Source organism: Pogona vitticeps, chromosome 3 (genome assembly GCF_051106095.1).
Source record: "Pogona vitticeps strain Pit_001003342236 chromosome 3, PviZW2.1, whole genome shotgun sequence".
Classification (NCBI taxonomy): Eukaryota; Metazoa; Chordata; class Lepidosauria; order Squamata; family Agamidae; genus Pogona; species Pogona vitticeps.
In genome coordinates, this window is record NC_135785.1 from 76591099 (window position 1) to 76609857 (window position 18759).

Consider the following 18759-nt stretch of genomic DNA (forward strand, 5'->3'; position numbering starts at 1 on the left):
CAAAGTATTGAAGCCTCAGCTTCAGGATCTGTCCTTCCAGTGAGCACTCCGGGTTGATTTCCTTCAGAATGGATTGGCCAACTATAGGGCAGCTGTTCACCCCTGAGGCAGGGCAACACCCCAATGGATTTGTATTATCCCATTTCGCACTCACAGGGTAAAAAAGATGGTTTGTGATTTGAAATGAGTTAAGAGGAAATCCACAACAACAGCGAATTACATAATATCTGTAGGGGGGGCAATAAACCATTTGTTATGATTTGAGACAAAATGGATACAACTGAACCTCTTCAGGCTGCAATTCAGCAGCTTCATGCTGGAGTCTCCCTTTGTGGTTCTTTTGTTCAAGAGCAACCACTTTTACGCATCATAGTAATTGCCACATTCATTCACAGGACCACCTTCTCAAACTAGGAAATCTCCAGAGTTTTTTTGGACTACAATCTTCATCAGGCCCAACCAACATGACCACCATTTAGGGGTGAACTGTAGGAAACCACATGGGAGAAGCTACCAAAGGAGACGAGGGGGATTAATTACTTCTTTCACTTATAAGTGGTGCACATATAGATAACTTTGTAAACTCAACTATGTTTTCCACATGAATCCTGCTGTTCTAGAAAAAAAGCAAATAAAAGGACAAAGTATGATCCTCCAAGTACATAATATTTATTTCAGTGCAACATGTCTCCATAAAACTGTGCAACAGTAAAACCTTGAGGAACAGAAACCATCAAACAGAAAACTGGAATTATCTGCAATAAATCAGGAAACAGATGTACAAGCCAACTTTTCCAGGAAGGTAAATTTTAATTTCCCCACATATTTACTTGGTTTTTAAGGTGCTACTTAGAATTTCAACTTTTTGTATATACTGTAATAATTATTTAAAAATACAAAGATCTAAAGTTCAAACACAATGAACTTTATCCACTTAATTAAAAAAAATAGAAATCTATTTCTTGTTTTACAAATATGAAAGCAGCACTCCTCAATTCTGCATACAAATGATTTATAAATGTACATAAATTTACATTTTTCATTTTAAAACAAAAAAGGAATATTGCTGAAAGTTCAAAAACAACCTTTTTCTGCTTATGACACTTTTACTGTAAGATCTGGAGATTAAAAAATAAAATATATTACACATTATAAAAACATTTTAAAAACTTTCTATGATCCCATTTTAACAATGCACATTAGCCTTTGTACATGTTCTGTTGGCTATTAGGAAAATAATTACTAATGCACAGACTCTTTTTTTTTAATAAGTCAATTTTCTGAGATGAAATTGAAGACTTCAAGGGCCAGCACATAATGGCTCATGCTTGCTATACTGTCATGTTGAACATTAAAAGAAAAAAAAATCCATTGGACTGGGTCTAGATTCAGGTGTATAAGATACCCACACAGCTTCTGTCCCTCTCTGCCCCACTGTTCCTTTAACATTCAGCCTCCTCAGAATGCTACAAAGAGTGTGCGGACCATTCTGAACTAGACAGGATGTGGCATAGGGGGCTTGAAATGAAGAGTAAATATGTGGATACAGCTCCCAAATTGAGGCACAGGACTTCTGAGTGCCACAGTAGAGGCTCCTGATGCTCCATGGAACATTTGGGGAGCTGGAGGGGTTGCTGTGGAGACAAAAGGTTTGGAGGTCTGTCTGTCTTTGCATGTGCCCAAATCTAGATCCCTAAATATGGACCTTTTAACAACGACACTGACTTTTCTATTCAATCAGGTTTAAGGCTCTGTCTTTTGAGAATATGAGTGAAGGTCTACCACTCAGTTCAGAGTTCATCAGCGACATGTTTTACACATTTCTCACATCCTATGCAGAAGAAAGTAGATGTCAAATGTATATGATAAAACAGCATCTTCTGTCTCTAGAAACAGGGACAGAGGTTGGTCTCAGTCCTGAGATAACTATACAAGAGATTGTCTCAGATTCATGACCAGGGTTGTTTTTTTTTTTAGGAGTGTCAGCGCATTGTTCCCACAGGGCTCCAGGTCAGCAGTGGAGAGCGCCAATAATATACTAGTACTTGCTATTCCCTGATCTCTATGGAGATGTATCACTAGAATAAGGCAGATACAAGCAAAGTCTAATAACAGATTCATATGGTCTTTACCTGCAGGTTTTGAGACATAATGATTGCACGTACCGAGACTTCATGTGCAAGACTCTACACATAGAAGCCCAATTGCAAAGTTTACGGACAATATGTGAAGTCAGGTGGGTCTGGAGGGAAACGAGTGCACTTGACAATCTACATCTTTCCATACATGGGGTTAAGAGGTCACTGAAACCATTGCTTTGCCAACCGTGCAATGCTATGCATGTTTTCTCAGAGGTAATTCCCACTGTGTTCAATTAGGTTTACTCCCAGGTATGTGTGCACAGGATTGGAGCCTCCATAGACCTCAAGTCGTTTTTCTAAGGTTGTTTTACTGATCTCATTGGGAATCCTTTCAGTACATAAATAGAATGTCACACTTTCTGGATTCCTATAACAGAAATAAGTATATTTCTAATTTGTTGTTATGTGCCATCAAGTCACCTCTGACGTATGGCAACCCTATGAGCGAGCAATCTCTGAAATGTCTTGTCCTCAACTCAAGCCTGTGGTTCTTTTAGAGAGTCAATCCATCCCATATTTGGTTTTCCTCTTTTCTTGCTGCCTTCAACCTTTCCCAGCATAATTGTCTTGTCCAGAGAATTCTGCCTTCTTATGATGCACCCAAAGTAGGACAGGCTCAGCTTCATCATTCTTGCCTCCAGAATACCTCAGGCTTCATTTGCTCTAGGACCCACTGGCTTGTCTTTCTGGCAGTCCAGCATCTGCAAAGCACCTTATTTCAAATGAATTAGTTTTTTTCCCCTGTCAGCTTTCTCTAATCTCCATACTTTCACACTGATCGGAAATATAAGAGTGCAAATGATTTTGGCCTTGATCTCCAGTGACACATTTATTTATTTATTTAGATTTCTACCCCGCCTATCTAGACCTTTGATCTCCTTACACCTGGTGATCTTTTCTAATGTCTTCACTGCTACCCTTCTCAATCTTCTTATGGTTTCTTGGCTGCAGTCTCCATTTGGACTGAGGATTGCTTCATTGTCAACATTACAGTTTTGTAGTTCTTCTATAGTCATTATCTTGTTCCTTTTAATTCAATTGCAGTTCTGCTTTGGGGCTTTCTTCTTTCACTTAAGTTGTTTCAAGTTATTGCTGCTTTCTGACAGTACAATAGTATAATATGCATATCTTAAATTATTGATGTTTCTTCCACCAATTTGCACTTCTCCATCTGAATCTAGTCTAGTTTTCTGCACTCAGACTGAACAAATAAGGGACTAAAACAGACCTTTTTCTGACTCCTTTGCCTATGGCAAACCATTCTGTCTCTCATTCTGTCCTAACAGTAGCTTCTTGCCCATAAGATACACATCAGGACAATCAAGTGCTAAGGTACATCCATTTCTTTCAGAACAATCCATAATTTCTCATGAATCACACAATAAAAGGATATGCTGTTGTCTGTAAAGCATAGTGTCCTTCTGAAATTCTTTGGACCAATCCAGAAGCCAGCAATGTGATATTGAGTGCCTTTTCCTTTTTGGAATCCAGCTTTAATATCAGGCATTTCTAACTCCTTATAAAGTAAAAGCCTTTGTTGCAACACCTTGAGCATCACTTTGCTTCAATTGGAAATTAAAGCAATATTCCTATGGTTACTGCAATCCTTGGCATCGTCCTGGGAAATGGAATACATATAGAATGTTGCCAGTTAGTGAGTCATTGTTTTATTTTTCATATTTGCTGGCATATTCTTGTTAGGAACTTGACAGACTCCATCTGTGGCTTGAAATAGGTACCTAACTCATTCAGCTATCCAACCAGAATCTATGAGGATAATCAGGCCAAAACTTCATTTCCTGTGTAAAAATATTTGGACATGGTGGTGGGCAGACTGCTATGATGTGGCACTCAAGCTTTCAAGATTATTTAGAAAATAAAGAAGGGAAAAAGGATCTATTTCAAGCCACAGAGATGGTCTGTCAAATTCCTAACAAGAATATGCCAAAGCAGTGACAAAGGTACATTTTGAGTCTCAATCGCTGCAAAGGGACTTTACATCATGTATTTCACCAGCTGAAAGGGAAATACCTTTACAGTTCAGTGCTTCCTAGGAGGCAGTGCATTCTACAAATTTGCCTTAAAGAAGAGAGAAGAATGTGATTATGTGCTTTGAAATAACTTCAGAAGTACTGTGAACATTTTATGGTATTTTCAAAATACATGGTTCACATGCAGCATTACTGAAGATGCAGATTTATACTGATGAATACTATCAACTAAATGCAACTCTAAGTGTGTGTATCTTAGTAGTTAACAAATATGTGTAGTAAACTCAATTCTGGTTTTCTTTCTATGGAGTACTCAGAAGGGGTACATTCTCTTCTACGGGGGGGGGGGCGCTCTGTATATCCTACAAGGCACAGTCAAGAATTGAATCCACAAGCATTGGCTCTGCAGTCTAAACTTCAACCCACTGAGCTACCCAGCCAGCTGGGTATTTTAATAGTGGAGAAAACTGTTCAGTTTTGGGACATTCACCACATTTGTTTCACACTGTCACCATCTCCATGAATTTCAATAATTATGAAATTTTACATATTCACAACATACATGCACAAGAAGTAAAAATACCAGTCTCCACTTTTTTGTCTGCCTGCAGTTAACCCAAATTCATGAATATATATCTCTTGTACACATGTTGAAAGTGGGAGAATCGCTAAGCTGAGCAGTGCTTTGAAAACATATTTTAAATTATATAAAAGGTAAACAAAATGAGGTTCTAGTGAGAACATTAAAAAAACCCACAAGAGATCTTATGTACATTACATATATACAATTTCAGAGGGGTGTAGAAAAATCTAGGAACTCAAGAGAAGCTTGAAACATTTTTTTGTTCTGGAGTATCAATGCATATCCTTTGATATCCTATAAACTCATAATATGGCCAAAGTGCCCCTGAAATGAAAAAGAAAAGAAAAGAAGTTTAGCTGATTCAAAACAGGTGCTATTATACAACTCCACATTTGCACTGTACTGAGAATAAGATAAAAATAGAAGGAAATTTGTAGCCTTAGCAAGCCTGAGAAATTTCAGATGCTGTGTCCAAAGGAAATGCCACCTAATAGTGGATGTAGAGTCTAAGATAAACAAGTATAATGCCATGCATAACTTAGCAAGGGCAGCATGACACTCTGGAATTCCCACTTACAAAAATCTTAGTCAGAAGGGCTAGCACTACATCAGCAAATAAATATATGGCCTATAGCGAATTGAATGAGGAAGCCTGCATGGTAGTTAGAAAATACTTTGATGGGGACAGGCTTGAACCGAAGTACAATCTTTTTGCTGGGAAAAGAGTACGGTAATTCTTAACCCCCAGACTTCAGCTGAACTGGTTTACATTACCACACTGAAAAATATCTAAATGTAATATGTAATTATTCATCCACATTCAATCATCATGAATGTTTGTAAAAAATACTTCTAAATCTCTACTTATAAATATTAAATGCCTCCTAACTGGACATACTCCTAAAAGAGAGTGCATTTTAAACTTTGAACGGAGATTTCATCTACCCCACTGGTACTTAACCTTGGGTTACTCAGGAGTTTTGGACTGCAACTCCCAGAAGCCTTCATCACCAGCTGTCCTGACTGGGGTTTCTGGGAGTTGCAGTTCAAAAGCATCCGAGTAACAAAGGTTAAGAACCACTGATCTACCCAACTAAACTTGGCTTTTCAGTAGATCTTCAGTAGATCAGAAACATGAACTTGCACTCCCTATATTTTCAAACTGATGCAAGAAACCTGTTGGTTTGCACTCTTCAAGCACACTGAGAAAAACCTAATTCAACCTGCCTCTTTTTTTTTTTTACATGCTTTACTCCTGAGAAATGTAATTGCAGGGCTTTTTGTTTTTCACCAAATATGAACCTTATGTTTTATAGTTCTAATATTTAAGAAAAAGTCTATCTTGCTATGTCATAGTAGGAAGGTTAATATACTTACAGGTTCTCCAGCCATACATCTTAGGCAAGTTTGGGCAGTAGTTCTGGTTTCATTATCCGGAAGTATCTGATTAACAAACACATATATACAAAATTCTCAAAAAGGAACACACACCAAAATCCAAGCATCATAATTTGACATTTTTATTATGAAATGGATTAACATTTCCTAGAAGTATGGATTTGGGCTGCATAAAACATACCATGTCATGTGTTTTTTCTTTCATAATACGAGGGGTGGAAAATTCAGTGGGGCTTTTCTGTGTCAAATCCTGCTCCATATCCCAATAATCCACAGCACACTTGCTTGGTGGGTGGCAAGAACTGATCGACTGTGGAATAGTCTCCAAACTTCTACATACTCGTTTCTGTCAGGGATCAGAAGGAAAAAAGAACAAGAAATTAAGAATGAAGGACCTCCCCATCTACTTTTCAAGTGTTTACCTAGTGGAAAGAATGACCAGTTAATGGGAAATATAGGCCTAGCCCTATCTCAGTTGTAGAGCTACCAGGTGGGTAGCATTGAATAGTTCACAATCCTCCATTTTCAGATTCCTACCTAAGTAATGGATTAGAATTAACTACCCTAGTGTTGTGAGAATAGCCATAAGAGATTACTATAAAGCTACTTTTATATTGAACATGTTGCATAAACAGGTGGATAAATTACAGTAACAGATGCACAGAGAGGGGTTGTTGGGAGAGGCGAATACAGAAAGTAAAGCATCAAAATCTTTGACCTCTGATTTCATACATACAAAGCCTGTTTCAATAATGGTGTATTTTTGGATCCTGGCAGTTCGGTATTTTGTATTCGCTGGTTAAGCACAACATCCTTCATGAACAGATAACTTGCCCAAAATCTGTGCACACACTGGAAGTTTTGTCATCCCTGTAATTCTGAATTTCAGAGACCTATTAAAATTAAACACAACTCAACCAAAAATGATGTTGTGGGAACTCTTAAGGTTTCTATGCAATGATGGACAAAAAAAAGTAGGCTCCACACAGCTGATGCAGACACACATTACTCCACTAATTTTAATGACTTTTTTAAAAATTGTTTTTAATTTTTTTTTAAAAAAAATCATTGGGTAGGGGAAGATCATGGGAAAGGGGATCTGGAACAGGATACTGGGGTAAATAAAAAATACAGAATGTGATAGAGAATAATATATTACTTTTGCCTATATGTTTTCCTACTAGGTTTACTTCACACTTATCCTGCCATTTTTTTCTGAGCTTTTTCTACTATTTTATATCTTCTTTCTCATAACTTTAATCCATTCATGTTCTCATCTCTCATCCAATTATACAAAGGTTCCCACTTTTTTCTAGCCTCAACAATTTGTCTTTTAATACTTATAAAATATCCATCTCTGCTGTTTTGAAAAAAAGTTCTGGATTGTTGGGAGTCTCCTCTTTTTTCCAGTATTTGGCATTTAAAATTCTTGCTGCTGTAGTTTCATTATGATCAAGTATCTCCTTTTTCTTTTTCTATTGAATCTGGTATTATATTCAACAAAAGCAGTTCAGGTTCATATGGAATTATAGATAACATTTTTTTTGTAAAAACTCATGGACTAGTTTCCAAAAGCTCTTAACCTCCCTACAAGACCACCACATATGATAAAAACTACCTTCTTTTAATTTGCATATCCAACATTTGTTAGAGGTCTTAAATTGTTTATTGTCATTTGCTTTTTGATACCATAGGAAGGCGTGCCATCCTAAATTTAAATTATGTCCTTCTAGTTTTTGTGTTCTGTCATTTTCTAAAACTACAAATTCCTTTATCCAAACTAGAGCACAGGCTTTATAACATAAAAACCAATCTGGAAGTCCAAAGCCTGCTCTTTGTTCTGCGTCTTGAAGTGCTTTGATTTTTATTCTAGGTTTTTTCCCTTGCTAGACAAACTTCATTATTTTTTTTGTAAGTTCTTGAAGTATTAGTTGTTTTGTAAGGACTGGTATTGTCTGAAAAATAAATATCATTTTAGGTAATATATCCATCTTCACAGCTACAATCTTCCCCATAAATGATAACTGAAATTTTGACAATTGTTCCAAATCTTTTTCGATCATACCACTTAAGTTTTTTTTTTTAAAGGCAAAATAAGAATCTGTGCTCAGTGACTACCACAATTCAGGGAATCTTGAGGACAACCAAGTCATGAATGTGAAATATTATCAATGAGAGCAGCCAGAAAAAATTTGAGAAGGGAGGACTCTCACCTAATTAAGCCCTGCAGTTATCCTTAATTTCTGCTATCCAAGTTAACTCCAGAACTGGTCAGCAGGTTTCTGGAGAAAGCACCAAAGTGCCTTTACTCCTCCTGAAACATTTCCCAGTTTCCTCTGTAAGCCCTGAAGGCAAGGCTCTTGTTCCAGGCTGATTGGAGCCCTGAATAGGAGTGCTGTTGCAGATGATATTTATGGAAACTATTTTGAATATAAACAAACAAAATCCTGTTAGGTTAAAACAAAGTGGATGAATACAAGCAGCATCTCCAAGGAGAAAGGCTGAAGCTAGAATGCTGTAGGAAAAAGAACACGATATATCTAAAGGAAGTGAATCAGAAACAAAATATGCATTATACTAAGAGTGTGCAAAGTGTAATAATAAAAATCTGAAAAGCATTCTGAGGCGAGGCCGCTTTCCACTGGGAAAACATCCACCTCCTTTGTTATTGCAGAATTTGTCCTTTATTAAAAGCCATGGCATGCAAGTACAAGCAGCACAACCGGCAAGAGGTGTGAAAGAAAAGAGATTTACTGCTATGTATTAGAAGAATTTTTCCTGATCAAAAATAAAATCAAACTTGCTTTGAGTCTAAAGTACTTACTGTAGGAAACAGAAATTTAACATACAGAGTAGCTGGCTAAGAATCTTATACTAATGAAAGCAGAACCATCTTCTCCAGAGAATTCCAAGTTATTCTGAAATTTGATGGCATTGGAAACATCCCATGGAACTGCAACAACAGACCAGCACAGAATTTTGATTGTGCATACTGCATTAATAACACAGTATCTAGTCTGTCCTTCGCAAGACCCAGAGGGTTCACATAACTTTTGAGAGCTCTCCTTTTTCTCAAATTTCATCAGAATGTTGATAAATGTACCAGGTGTTGAAAATCCAAATGCGTGAGGCAGTATATCTTGTATAGGGAATCAGACATAGGACAATGTAATTGGGACAGTGTGTCACTTGCATCATAAGGCACTAAAGGTAATTCAAAAGACATACATGCATGTTTGTTTTAATCACTGGAGATCTGAGCATGCTACATGGTTTTTGTTTTGTTAAAGCTCCGACGAGACATATGGAAAATATCTGGAAATGTCTTGTGGTTAAAAGCTGCCTGACCTACACAAGGGGTCCAGAAAACAGGGGCAATAAGTATACAGAATGACAAAATTATAATTAACTATACGAGAAGCAAATGCATTGGGTAACATTAACCATCACAGTACACTAATACAATATACAGTACTTTAATCTTCAATTCACTGCAGTAAATTTAGAATTTAACGGCTGCTTTATTATGTATTGTTGTTAAGTTATCTAGTATAAATTTAGGGTCCCATATAACTACTGATTTTGTCTTCCTGATACCACATATAGTAATTAATTAGAACACTTGTATACTAGTTATTTTAAAATGCAGCATGCTGCATATTTGCTCACATACTGCTAGGAAGTATGGGGTAGCAGTAGCATTTTTATAGGCACGGAAAAACACATTAAAATCAAATCAAGGGGGTAGGTGAATGTGCCATTTCAAAATCAAATGCGGCTGTACAGGCAGATGCTAAAGCAACTTAGTAGCTCCAGGAACAAGGAGAGATGAATATGCAGATCTTGCTTGGATAAAGCTAATACAGTAACTCCACTAACCTTGGGTAAGCAATATTTCCTCATGAGGCAAAGCAAAACAAAGTGTGCTGCTTGTATACCACCCCATAGCACTTAAAGCACTCTTTGGACAGTTTACAAGTTAATTATGCAGGCTACGCATTGCCCCCTGTGCAGCAAGGTGGGTCCTCATTTTACTGACCTCTGAAGGATGGAAGGCTGAGTGAACCTTGAGTTGGCTACCTGAGATTTAACCCCAGGTCGTGAGCACAGTTTTGGCTGCAGTACACCAGTTTAACCACTGTGCCATCAGTCGGCCCTGTACTACCCTGGACAACGTGCAGTTCTCGTGTCAACTGTAACTATCATGCAACTGTGACATGTTAAAACACACAACATTAATTATATGTTTATATATGAATATATCATTTTCCCAATTTCCATAATTATTTTTCTTCTTCTCCACAATTCTCTCAACTACCCCAGGAATACTCTTACACAGCTGCTGCTGTCGCAATCTAAATGGAATTAAGTGGAATGGTGGGAGCCATGTGTATGTCCTAAAACAGGGGTTCAAAACTTTCAGGGCTAGAATAGGTCCTATGCAGACACCTAACCCACATCTGTGTGATGCACCGAGACTTTGATTATAAATAGAGAGGGGGACGAATATAACAAATTCATTAAATATTCATTGATCCGTATTTGTGGGTTCCAGAGACCCCCCCCCACAAATACGAAAGGATGAATATTTACCTGTTTTTATTCGTCCTTTGTATTTTTTTTTTGAAACCACCATTCTGCCTACCAGAAAGGCAGCCACCACCCCACACAGCCACCCAATACCACAGCCTACCCCACCACCTCTTCTTTTCCCTACCTTAGGCCCCGTAAAGGTCGTCTGGCCTTGGAGCCACACATGTAAAAATGGAGACTGGATGCCCTTTGCAAAGATGGTGGCTGCTGCTTCATTTAGGGTAGGGAAGTTGCAGCTGCCATCTTTGCAAAGGGCAGCCTGGAATCCCTTAGCCTGCCTTAAGGGAATCCAGGCTGCCCTTTGCAAAGATGGCAGATGCAGCTTCCCTACCCTAAATGAAGCCACAGCCACTATCTTTGCAAAGGACAGCCAATCTCCCTTTTTACACATCATGGCTGCGAAGGCCTGATGGAGACCTCGGCAGCAGCTATTAAGCTAAGGGGGTGTCGGTGGGAGTGGGTTGGAGGCTAAGGTAGGGAAAGGAAGGGGGTGTGGGAGTAGGCTGTTGGGGTGGCTGGCTGTGTGTGTGTGTGTGACTGCCTATTGGCTTCTGATCAGCTGGTTGCCAGCTGATAGGTAGAATGGGCTTCTGTGCCGTGTGGTAAACTCTCCTGGGGGGACCCAATTTGTGGGTGAATAACCTGGACGTCCGATATCCAATCTTCACCAAAGTTGGCAGGCGTGTTGGGGAAAGACATAGGAAGCTCCGTTGTGATTCTGGAGTCTCTAAGTACCTGGGGGAGCTTTCCTGGATGGGTCCTCTTTGTGACTATTTAACTCGGGAGTCCATGATCTAATGTTCACTAAATTTTCAGGAGTTTTAGGAAAGTGTCTGAGGAAGCCTCCTTGCAAATTTGGTGTCTCTAGGTGGTTGGGGAGCAATGGTATAGGTGTTTAAAGTACAGACAAATCAATGGATCGATTAATCAAAGAATGTTCGTATATTTGTATTCGTTGATCTGTTAACCTTGACGAATAACAGATCAAAATGAATCACCATTTTTTTATTTGTCCCCATCTCTAATTACGAAGCAGAAACATAGTTGGGAGCCAACATGTGGGCATAGTATAGAAAGGACTGTTGACCTATCTTAAACAATATCTTTCTTGCTTTGAAATTTGAGCTTAACTAACTTGTGAAAGTGAGGAAGAATTAAGGAACCTCGCAATGAGGGTGAAAGAGGAGAGTGCAAAAAACGGTCTGAAGCTCAACGTAAAAAAAAAACTAGGATCATGGCCACTGGTCCCATCACCTCCTGGCAAATAGAAGGGGAAGATATGGAGGCAGTGACAGATTTTATTTTCTTGGGCTCCATGATCACTGCTGATGGTGACAGCAGCCACGAAATTAAAAGATGCCCGCTTCTTGGGAGAAAAGCTATGACAAACCTCGACAGCATCTTAAAAAGCAGAAACATCACTTTACCAACAAAAGTCCGAATAGTCAAAGCTATGGTTTTCCCTGTAGTGATGTATGGAAGTGAGAGCTGGACCATAAAAAGCAAAGCAAAACTGACCGCCGAAGAACTGATGCCTTTGAATTGTGGTGCTGGAGGAGACTCTTGAGAGTCTCCTGGACTGCAAGGAGAACAAACCTATCCATTCTAAAGGAAATCAACACGGAATGCTCGCTGAAAGGACAGATCTTGAAGCTGAGGCTCCAATACTCTGGCCATCTCATGAGAAGAGAAGACTCCCTGGAAAAGACCTTGATGCTGGGAAAGTGTGAAGGCAAGAGGAGAAGGGGACGAGAGGACAAAATGGTTGGACGGTGTCACTGAAGTTACCAACATGAATTTGACCCAACTCCGGGAAGCAGTGGAAGACAGGAGGGCCTGGTGTGCTCTGGTCCATGGGGTCACAAAGAGTTGGACACGACTAAACAACAACAACAACTTGTGAATTAGACCAGGTCTGTAGCATCAAATCACCAATGTCATCAGATATGAAATCTCAGACGTATGAAAATACAGAAGTCTTTTGCCCAACTTTAGTTGTTTCTCTGAACTACTACTCATATTAACATGCATTGGTTACACTCTTCTGGTTACTGTCAGATGTGAGTGAATACACAGGCAGCACAAGCACACACCTTTTTATATGTGTTTCCTTTTTCTTTTTAAACCTTAATACTGTTTAGGTTGCCTTTAGTCACCACTGATCAGTTCTCATAGTTCATCTGGCCTTACTTAAGAGAGCTGGAATTCAGTAACAGCCAAAGAGACCAGAATATTGCTCCCTTATTTTAAATTCAAATTACTTTAAATAGAAAACCTTATCTAAAGCTGTGTACAATAGGGTGTGTGCTGAGTTTCAAGGCCAAAAAACAACAACTAGTAATCCTTTCGCTGTGATGCTTGTGCTATAATACTTTGTGACACCAATCATCTTTGTCCTCAGTCAAAATATTTTTGGTTTTGAGACTTCTGCACAGAATCTACCATTTGTCCCAAGGGACAGGCTGGACTATGTAAATCTGCACTCACAGTCTGGCATAGCTGAATTATCATATGGCTGGGACCACTTTCTTAGCTAAGTGTATCAGTGGGATAAGAATTAAAGGAGACACCAATTACCAACTATGATCTCAAAAGCTGCAGATAAGACCAATCACCCCTTAAGGGTGATATTAAAACTCACTCTACTGAATATAAAGCATTAGAGAAGATGGCCTTTAGACAGACACCAAAAATGAGGATGGCATTAGCTTGCATTATTCTGATCAGCTCAGCTAACAAATCCAATCCTCTACAGAAACGCTATTAGTGTCACCAAAAAGGGGGGGAGGGAGCTTTGAGCAAAGTCCCTAAAGGAAAAGAAGAAACTAATGTCATTAATGCGTTAACAGCCTCTGGTCACTTAACAGAGTGGTTTTAATAGGCTCTAGAGGGGAAACATGTCCAGTTCTTTTCAGCCAAAGGGAAGGTTAAAGCTGTGTGTGGGTTTTGAAGATAGTGGGTTAGATTCCTTGGGGATTTGCCTGCCTTGTTGTATATTTGCAAATGTCCTTTTAATAAAGCAAATGATGGCTAACTACAATTAAGTACCAAAGGTGGCTCTTTTAACAAGCACATGCCATTGCACTGATAGGTTTAATTACACTATAAAGCTCACTGGAAAGCACTTCAGGAAAAAAGATATGGGGGCACCAAGCTTTGCAAAATTAGTGTACAACAAATCACTGGTGATTTCAGCATTCTGTCATTAGCATTTGGGAGCATCTGCATTCTGCATCCTATTCCAAAGTCTCTGTGGCAAAAAAAAAAAAAACAAACAAAAAACAACAACAGCCCTAGATTTTCATTTAAAAAGAAACATTAAAATCTCTTCACAGTAAAAGCTTCAACTACTTCCACGCAAGTCAAAACAAAAACAAAAAAAGGACATGCCTATAAAATATCTGCAGGACAGGGCTCAATTGTATTTTAGAGGATGAAAACAAAATCTAATACTTGGTAATTTAGAAACCGATATTTTAAGATAGAAACTACAGTTTATAGTTGGTAGGAATAGTTTTGCTCAGAGAATTCAGGAAGCTGCTTTCTGCTCAGTCCGATCATTCTTCCATGAATTCTGACTGGCAGCCGCTCTCTAGGGATCCAGGTAGGATTACTTCCTGGCCCTACCTGAAGACCCCTGGTAATCCCTGATGGCTTCCCATCCAAGTACTAACCAGACTCTGCCATGCTTAGCTTCTAAACTCAGACAAGACTGGTAGGCTTTCGATGGCATGACAATACAGAAGATATGTGCCAACAGTGGTAATATTCTAGGGTGTCTTACTTAATTACAGTGATGCCCCGCTTAACGATTGCCCCACATTATAACGAATCCACTTTACGACGATCTTTCTGCGATCACAATTGCGACTGCAAAGCGATGGTCTAAATGGGGGAATTTCACTTAGCGACGATCGGTTCCCTGCTTCGGAAACAGATTTTTGCTTTACGACGATCAAAACCAGCTGATCGTTGGGGTTTCAAAATGGCCGCTGGGTGCTTAAAATGGCTCCCTGCTGTGCTTAGGGATGGATTCCTCGCTATACCGGCAGTGAAAATGGCTGCTGTAAGGAGGATCTTCGCTGGACGGTGAGTTTTTATCCCACTGGAACGCATTGAACGGGTTTCAATGCGTTTCAATTGGGTTTTTAATTTAGCTTTACAATGTTTTCGCTTAACAGCGATTTTCCTGGAATGGATTATTGTCGTTAAGCGAGGCACTACTGTATAGGTTTCTGCAACAAGCAGACTGATGAAAAGAGATTATCAGTGAAGTAAATACTGTATCCTTGTATTGGCCAATGCCACCATCTTCCCAGGGGGCTCTGGTACTTCCGTCTTTCTCCTCCTCCTCGTATCTGTCACAGCAGGTGAAGCAAAAAAATCTGAACCAAATGCAATTGTTATACTCAACTAGAGTAGACTCTTTGACTCGATGGGATTTATATACAGATTGATGTTACCAAAGTCTCCTTGATTTAATGACTTTACTGTTTCAGTTTAGTATTTCATACTCCCCAGCTGCCACCAGCAAAAATTTTAGGCAGGGATTTTTCCTGCCTCAGGCTACACTTTCTATCCAGCGCACACAGTCTGTCGTCTCTCCCTTCCTCCCTGCAGCATCTGCCTTATCCTCCCACCTCTGAAGTAGCAGAAACATCTACCATCTAAATTTACACCTGGGTAATGATTTCTGACATTTATGTATATCCAGGCTTGCTACATCTTTCTCCATTCCCACATCTATGACAGCTCATGAAATTTCCTTGTCAGAGTATGCTACTTTGGCAGAGCAGCGGCAGGGTCTGATGGATGAGAAGACCCTCTAGGAAGTAGAATCACTTGAAGGCATGAAGAGGCAGTAAAAGTATCTGCCAGGGATACTTTAGGTCTACGAATGCCAGAACTGGTGCATGAGGGTGAGGTTTATGACCCAGTGTGTATCTTTATTCTTCTCCTAGGCCTAATGTTTTATAATCCAGCAACAGGTCCGAAACATATATGAACGGAATTGCTCGTGGCAGTACCTCCGTATACACATTCTTACTTATGTTTGATCCACAATCAGATATTGCGAAACATTTATTGACCCAAGGAAGAATTTTAGGAGCAGAAAATTCTAAATTGTGATTTGCTCAGTACCCTCATGAGTTTCCATTGAGAAGTCCCACCAACATTTTCATAGTGCTTTTTACACAGCATTGTTGTTGTGCAGTGATCTCCATGCAAAAACAAAACAAAAAGAAAACAAAAAACAAAACAAAAAACCCCCACTCTCTGCTTGCCAACAGCATTTTCTGTGTTATCCTCCATTTCCACACTGGCAGGACTTCCTATTCAGAAAAAGCTTAACAGGATATTACTTTCATAACTGACAGCAACAATTTAACACTTAGCCACTGCCCCCACCCCCATCTCTTAGGCTGGAACTATACATTGCAGGTCGTCTCCAGTAAGCTTTTTACTTCTGTTCATCTGCAAACTGGAGTGAAAATGTTCCAATCATGCCCGATCTAATGCAGAGAAAATGGAGGCCTTACCCACAGGACAAAAACAATGTCTGCCAGCCAGTGCTAAGGTAGCTGGGAAGTCTTCCACCACTCAGTGACGTTCTTTTTTTCATGGATCTGCTTCAGTACCTCTTTTTTTTTTTTACCACACCTGGAGCAGGCAAGGACTCTGCTTCCCTTCCTCCTCCGCAGGACCCGCTTGTCCAGCAGGAGGCTGGACAGCAGTGACCAGGGAGCACATGTTGGCAGCAGCGGCGGCAGCAGCAGCCTCCAAACCCATTCAAGGAACACTTGCTCCTACTGCACTCCATGGCTCCAGTTGCCTACCCCAGGACAGGCAAGCCTTGCAGAGGAGGAAGGGCACTTTCTCATCTAGTTGAGGCCCTACTGCATTTAAAAATAGTGCCACTGGGCATCATTTGAAAGTGCAGTAGGGCTTATGCCATGCAAAATGATGGAAGTCACACTGGATTCCAGCCTGTTTCACGTCAACGCGTAGTTCCAGTCCTCGCTTCCCGTAGGAAAAGCAGTTCCTGAGGTCAGCTTAATTCTCTTGCTCCCGCACCCTACTCCAGACGTCTCTAGTTACCAAGGGCCTTACATTTGTGCACACCCTTTGCCCTCAGGTTGTCAAATACCTTGGCAACGGAGGGCAAGGTCTAAGTGCAGACTTCAGTAGGTCTTGGTGCGAAGTCTGGGTGGCCTCAAGCCACCTCAGCTCTTGGGGGACTTCGTCCGCAGCCCTCACGGACCACAACATTATCACCTCAGGTGGAAAGCGTTTATCAGCCAGCTCAAGCCCAGGTCCTTTACAACCTCCTGGACGAGGGGAGTGATGAGGAGGACGAGTTTCCTCTCCCCTCCACACCAGCCCCGCCATCAAAATCGAGTCAAAACGAGGGCACCTTGTGCGGGGCCCCAGCGCGACCTCATAACCTGGGTCGTCTTTAGCTGCAAAACATCCAGTCCTGCCCCCTCTTTCCAGCTGGACGAAGCCCTCGAGAGCGGCAGGGCTGGGAAACAGACAATAGCAAGCCTGTTCCCGTCCTTCTCTAACCCCAGGTCTCTGTCTTTACTCCGTTCGTTAGGAACATTTTTCACGGATGATTTTGCAACAAAAGCCTAACTGCAAGTCGAAAGGGTGGCAGCGGCATTATTTTTTTTCCCAGACCAAGAAGAGCAGGTGCACGGGAAAACGGCAGCTACCTTTTATTACTGCAATGCCAGGATAGTCGTACTTGAGTCCAGCGGACTATAGTCGTACTTGCGTCCCTAGCCAGGGAAGTTTGCAGTACCTTCCCGCTTATTAAACTGCCTGTGCCAGCCGCTCGGCCCGTTTCGCTCTCAATTCCCGCGCCAGAAATAACCTCGCCTGAGCATTAAAACTGCTTGGGACAGAGGTGGCAGGGGAAACCCTACCCTCTTCTAAGACTGGCCGCCACAACCCCATGTTAAATCGACTCAATCCCCCGTGCAGCCAAGGGGGACCGCATCCGTCATTTGCCTAGGGCTGCAAACACACCGGAATCCAAAAGCAACCACACACCGAAAAGAAAGTCTCCGCCTTTCTTGAAGTTTGTTTCCTCCTCCTCTTTCTCTGTCTGTTTGCACCTCTCCCTCCCTCCAACTCGTTGCAGCAGCAGCAGCAACAACAACAGGCTTGTTCTCTATTTCACATTTTCTTTTTTTGCACTTTTTGTAAGGCTGTCGTCAAACAGCCTCAGGGCGGAATAAAAAGAGAGGAAACTTGGGAGGCGGCGGGTCTGAGGGAAAAGCCGCGGCGTCTGCGGAGATGAAGGCGCATGCTCCCGCCGCCAAACCCCTGGCGTGAGGCCGGCGCGGAGCCCATCAACGCAGCGCGGGGGAAACTTACGCGCTCTGGCTCCGGCAGGCCGACCCGTTCCGCCGCCCGCCTCGTCGCCGCCCGCCGCCGTTCCGCCACTAAGTTCATGGCACCCGGTCCCAGCGATCGCTGCCGCCTGGAACCCGGCGCCCCCTCTTGCTCTCTGGCTTCTCCTGGGGGCTGCGCACCCGGGCGCTCCACCCCCTTCTTTCCGTAGGAGCCAATCCTCCTCCTCCTCCTCCTCCTCTTCGCCCTGGAGGGGATTGAGCGCCGCCCGCCTGCCGCTCGCCTCCGCGTTGCCAGGCCGAACTGGCTGCCCGCCAACCGCGAGGCGCGGTGCTGGGTGCGGGCACTGGGCCCGGTGGCCCCCGTGGCGTTAAGCCTGGAAGCGAAAGTGAAACGCCGGCCGTCGAGAGGGATGACGCTTCCTATTGCGAGGCGTAATAGGCTTTTTAAAGGGCTTAGCCCTAGAGACGGCGTCTCCCTGATGGGGAACGTTTCTGAAAGGTGATGCGGAGAGAAGCGCTGGGTGACGGGGCTGGGCCTTTAGGAGAGCCGAGGTGCGAAGTGAGGAGTGGATCCTGCAAAGAAGCAGTCAGGCTGTTGACTCCTGCAGTGGCAAAATATGGTTGGATTTGGGGTTTGGCTCTTAGGGTCTTGGATCTGGTAGGGACCAGATTGTAATTTGTTGGGGTGGAAG

The 18759-nt window shown here is 41.5% G+C and overlaps 1 protein-coding gene across 1 annotated transcript; it reads right to left on the bottom strand.

Annotated features, from left to right (window-relative positions):
• Window positions 1–647: 647 nt before the first annotated feature.
• Window positions 648–18446, bottom strand: C3H10orf143 (chromosome 3 C10orf143 homolog). Its single transcript, XM_072995394.2, has 4 exons — window positions 18090–18446; window positions 6295–6459; window positions 6093–6158; window positions 648–5039 (listed from the first exon to the last, which is right to left on the bottom strand). Exons 1-4 carry the CDS (start codon window positions 18165–18167, stop codon window positions 5010–5012), a joined length of 339 nt encoding a protein of 112 aa, XP_072851495.2. The 5' UTR covers window positions 18168–18446; the 3' UTR covers window positions 648–5009.
• Window positions 18447–18759: the final 313 nt, after the last annotated feature.

Bases quoted from the DNA above. Each gene is read 5' to 3' on its own strand.
- C3H10orf143 (XM_072995394.2), bottom strand. From the start codon at position 18,167: ATGAACTTAGTGGCGGAACGGCGGCGGGCGGCGACGAGGCGGGCGGCG. The intron at 6,460-18,089 runs GTAAGTTTCCCC...GATCCCTGACAG, and splicing joins GCCTGCCGGAGCCAGAGCGC to AAACGAGTATGTAGAAGTTT. The intron at 6,159-6,294 runs GTATGTTTTATG...TTTGTTAATCAG, and splicing joins AAGAAAAAACACATGACATG to ATACTTCCGGATAATGAAAC.